This window comes from Penaeus japonicus, unplaced genomic scaffold (genome assembly GCF_977035675.1).
Source record: "Penaeus japonicus unplaced genomic scaffold, GWHDUDI00000001_assembly GWHDUDI00000010, whole genome shotgun sequence".
In the NCBI taxonomy this organism is placed as follows: domain Eukaryota; kingdom Metazoa; phylum Arthropoda; class Malacostraca; order Decapoda; family Penaeidae; genus Penaeus; species Penaeus japonicus.
In genome coordinates, this window is record NW_028234412.1 from 3,776,867 (window position 1) to 3,780,530 (window position 3,664).

The following is a 3,664-nucleotide window of genomic DNA, read 5'->3' on the forward strand; positions in this document are numbered from 1 at the left end:
CACGTGAAGCAACAGGCAGTGTTCAGTTGCCACGTGAAGCAACAGGCAGTGTTCAGTTGCCACGTGAAGCAACAGGCAGTGTTCAGTTGCCACGTGAAGCAACATTCAGTGTTCAGTTGCCACGTAAAGCAACAGGCAGTGTTCAGTTGCCACGTAAAGCAACAGGCAGTGTTCAGTTGCCACGTAAAGCAACAGGCAGTGTTCAGTTGCCACGTAAAGCAACAGGCAGTGTTCAGTTGCCACGTAAAGCAACAGGCAGTGTTCAGTTGCCACGTAAAGCAACAGGCAGTGTTCAGTTGCCACGTAAAGCAACAGGCAGTGTTCGGTTGCCACGTAAAGCAACAGGCAGTGTTCAGTTGCCACGTGAAGCAACAGGCAGTGTTCAGTTGCCACGTAAAGCAACAGGCAGTGTTCAGTTGCCACGTAAAGCAACAGGCAGTGTTCAGTTGCCACGTAAAGCAACAGGCAGTGTTCGGTTGCCATGTAAAGCAACAGGCAGTGTTCAGTTGCCACGTAAAGCAACAGGCAGTGTTCAGTTGCCAGGTATCAGCTTAATTATCTTACCTGTCGCTAAGAATGCCGGCGATTGGAGCGCCTACGAGCATCCCTAGCATGTACATTCGTTCGTACGTTGCCCGTAGGTAATCCGAAGAGCACACGAGGTCAAACTGTAAATAGGGTCAAGGAAGGTCAGAGGTTAGAGATATATTTCTGTTGGTCTATCTGTCTTTCTTTTTCTCTTTTTTTTTATTTCTCTCCTCTCTCATTCACTCATTCACTCATTCTCTCTCTCTCTCTCTATCTCATTCTCATTCTCTATCTCTCTTTTTCTCTCTCTTTCTCTCTCTCTCTATCTCTCGCTTTTTCGCTCTCTCTCTCAGTCTCTCTCTCTCTCTCTCTCTCTCTCTCTCTCTCTCTCTCTCTCTCTCTCTCTCTCTCTCTCTCTCTCTCTCTCTCTCTCTCTCTATCTATCTATCTCTCTCTATCTATCTCTCGCTCTTTCGCTCTCTCTCTCATTCTCTCACTCACTCACTCACTCACTCACTCACTCACTCACTCACTCACTCACTCACTCACTCACTCACTCACTCACTCACTCACTCACTCTTTCTCTCTTAATTAAGTCACATATAAATAATCTACTAATTACAACATTCCTAATTCATAACTTACTAAACTACCAATTCTAATCATAAATAATAAATCCTAATCCTGATTTAATAATTACTAGTTCCAATCTAGTAAATTCCAAAGTCCAAATCTACTAGTTTATCAATTCTAATTCTAATTTCCTAATCAATCATTCTAACTAACAAAATCCCAAATTCCCAATCTACTCACTCTAATTCTAACAGACTAATAATTCTAATCTACAGATCACCCCATTCCCAATCATATTAATCGCCCCTAATTCCAATCTCTTAAATTCCATGCTAATCATATACCCAGGAGGTTATCATATTCCCAGGAACTTACCTGCGTCGTGAGAGTGTGTGCTGGTGAAGGTGAGGTGATCATGTTCCCAGGAACTTACCTGCGTCGTGAGAGTGTTGGTGAAGGTGAGGTTATCACATTCCCAGGAACTTACCTGTGTCGTGAGAGTGTTGGTGAAGGTGAGGTTATCATATTCCCAGGAAGTTATCAAATTCCCAGGGACTCACCTGCGTCGTGAGAGTGTTGGTGAAGGTGAGGTGATCATATTCCCAGGAACTCACCTGCGTCGTGAGAGTGTTGGTGAAGGTGAGGTGATCATATTCCCAGGAACTCACCTGCGTCGTGAGAGTGTGTGCTGGTGAAGGTGAGGTGATCATATTCCCAGGAACTTACCTGCGTCGTGAGAGTGTTGGTGAAGATGAGGTGATCATATTCCCAGGAACTTACCTGCGTCGTGAGAGTGTTGGTGAAGATGAGGTGATCATATTCCCAGGAACTTACCTGCGTCGTGAGAGTGTGTGTTGGTGAAAGTGAGGTATTCATATTCCCAGGAACTTACCTGCGTCGTGAGAGTGTTGGTGAAGGTGAGGTTATCATATTCCCAGGAACTTACCTGCGTCGTGAGAGTGTGTGCTGGTGAAGGTGAGGTGATCATATTCCCAGGAACTCACCTGCGTCGTGAGAGTGTGTGCTGGTGAAGGTGAGGTGATCATATTCCCAGGAACTCACCTGCGTCGTGAGAGTGTGTGCTGGTGAAGGTGAGGTGATCATATTCCCAGGAACTTACCTGCGTCGTGAGAGTGTTGGTGAAGGTGAGGTTATCACATTCCCAGGAACTTACCTGCGTCGTGAGAGTGTGTGCTGGTGAAAGTGAGGTGATCATATTCCCAGGGACTCACCTGCGTCGTGAGAGTGTGTGCTGGTGAAGGTGAGGTGATCATATTCCCAGGAACTCACCTGCGTCGTGAGAGTGTGTGCTGGTGAAGGTGAGGTGATCATATTCCCAGGAACTCACCTGCGTCGTGAGAGTGTGTGCTGGTGAAGGTGAGGTGATCATATTCCCAGGAACTCACCTGCGTCGTGAGAGTGTGTGCTGGTGAAGGTGAGGTGATCATATTCCCAGGAACTTACCTGCGTCGTGAGAGTGTGTGCTGGTGAAGGTGAGGTGATCATATTCCCAGGAACTCACCTGCGTCGTGAGAGTGTGTGCTGGTGAAGGTGAGGTGATCATATTCCCAGGAACTCACCTGCGTCGTGAGAGTGTGTGCTGGTGAAGGTGAGGTGATCATATTCCCAGGAACTTACCTGCGTCGTGAGAGTGTTGGTGAAGGTGAGGTTATCACATTCCCAGGAACTTACCTGCGTCGTGAGAGTGTGTGCTGGTGAAAGTGAGGTGATCATATTCCCAGGGACTCACCTGCGTCGTGAGAGTGTGTGCTGGTGAAGGTGAGGTGATCATATTCCCAGGAACTCACCTGCGTCGTGAGAGTGTGTGCTGGTGAAGGTGAGGTGATCATATTCCCAGGAACTCACCTGCGTCGTGAGAGTGTGGGCTGGTGAAGGTGAGGTGACATATTCCCAGGAACTCACCTGCGTCGTGAGAGTGTGTGCTGGTGAAGGTGAGGTGATCATATTCCCAGGAACTTACCTGCGTCGTGAGAGTGTGTGCTGGTGAAGGTGAGGTGATCATATTCCCAGGAACTCACCTGCGTCGTGAGAGTGTGTGCTGGTGAAGGTGAGGTGATCATATTCCCAGGAACTTACCTGCGTCGTGAGAGTGTGTGCTGGTGAAGGTGAGGTGATCATATTCCCAGGAACTTACCTGCGTCGTGAGAGTGTGTGCTGGTGAAAGTGAGGTGATCATATTCCCAGGGACTCACCTGCGTCGTGAGAGTGTTGGTGAAGGTGAGGTTATCATATTCCCAGGACCGACAGGGCTCCTTCACGAAGCCTCCTCCATCTTCACTGCTGTTGGCGAAGAAGTGGCAGTTTTCCCTGGAAGAAGGAGAAGATTGAGGAAAAAAGTATAGGAAATAAATAGAAGTGAAATGAAGGGAGAGAGAGAGAAAAATAAAACACGAAAGGGGGGAGGAGGTGGGAAGGGAGTGGGGAGGAGAGGGGGGAGGGAAAGAGGAGGAGAGGGGGGAGGGAAAGGGAAGGAGGTGGTAAGGGAGAGGGGGGGGTGGGAGGAGGAAGGGAGGGGGGAGGGAAAGGGGAGGAGAGGGGGGAG

The 3,664-nt window shown here is 48.6% G+C and overlaps 1 protein-coding gene across 1 annotated transcript in view; it reads right to left on the minus strand.

Annotated features, from left to right (window-relative positions):
• Positions 1-522: 522 nt before the first annotated feature.
• The window catches only part of LOC122248532 (solute carrier family 22 member 6-like), a 7,458-nt gene continuing 4,316 nt past the window's right edge, over positions 523-3,664 (minus strand). The window contains exons 3-4 of the mRNA XM_086540501.1: positions 3,315-3,429; positions 523-668 (exon numbers count right to left, since the gene is read on the minus strand). Of these exons, the coding sequence (XP_086396627.1) occupies positions 561-668; positions 3,315-3,429 (223 nt within the window). The 3' untranslated portion in view covers positions 523-560. The remainder of the gene's footprint in view (positions 669-3,314; positions 3,430-3,664) is intronic.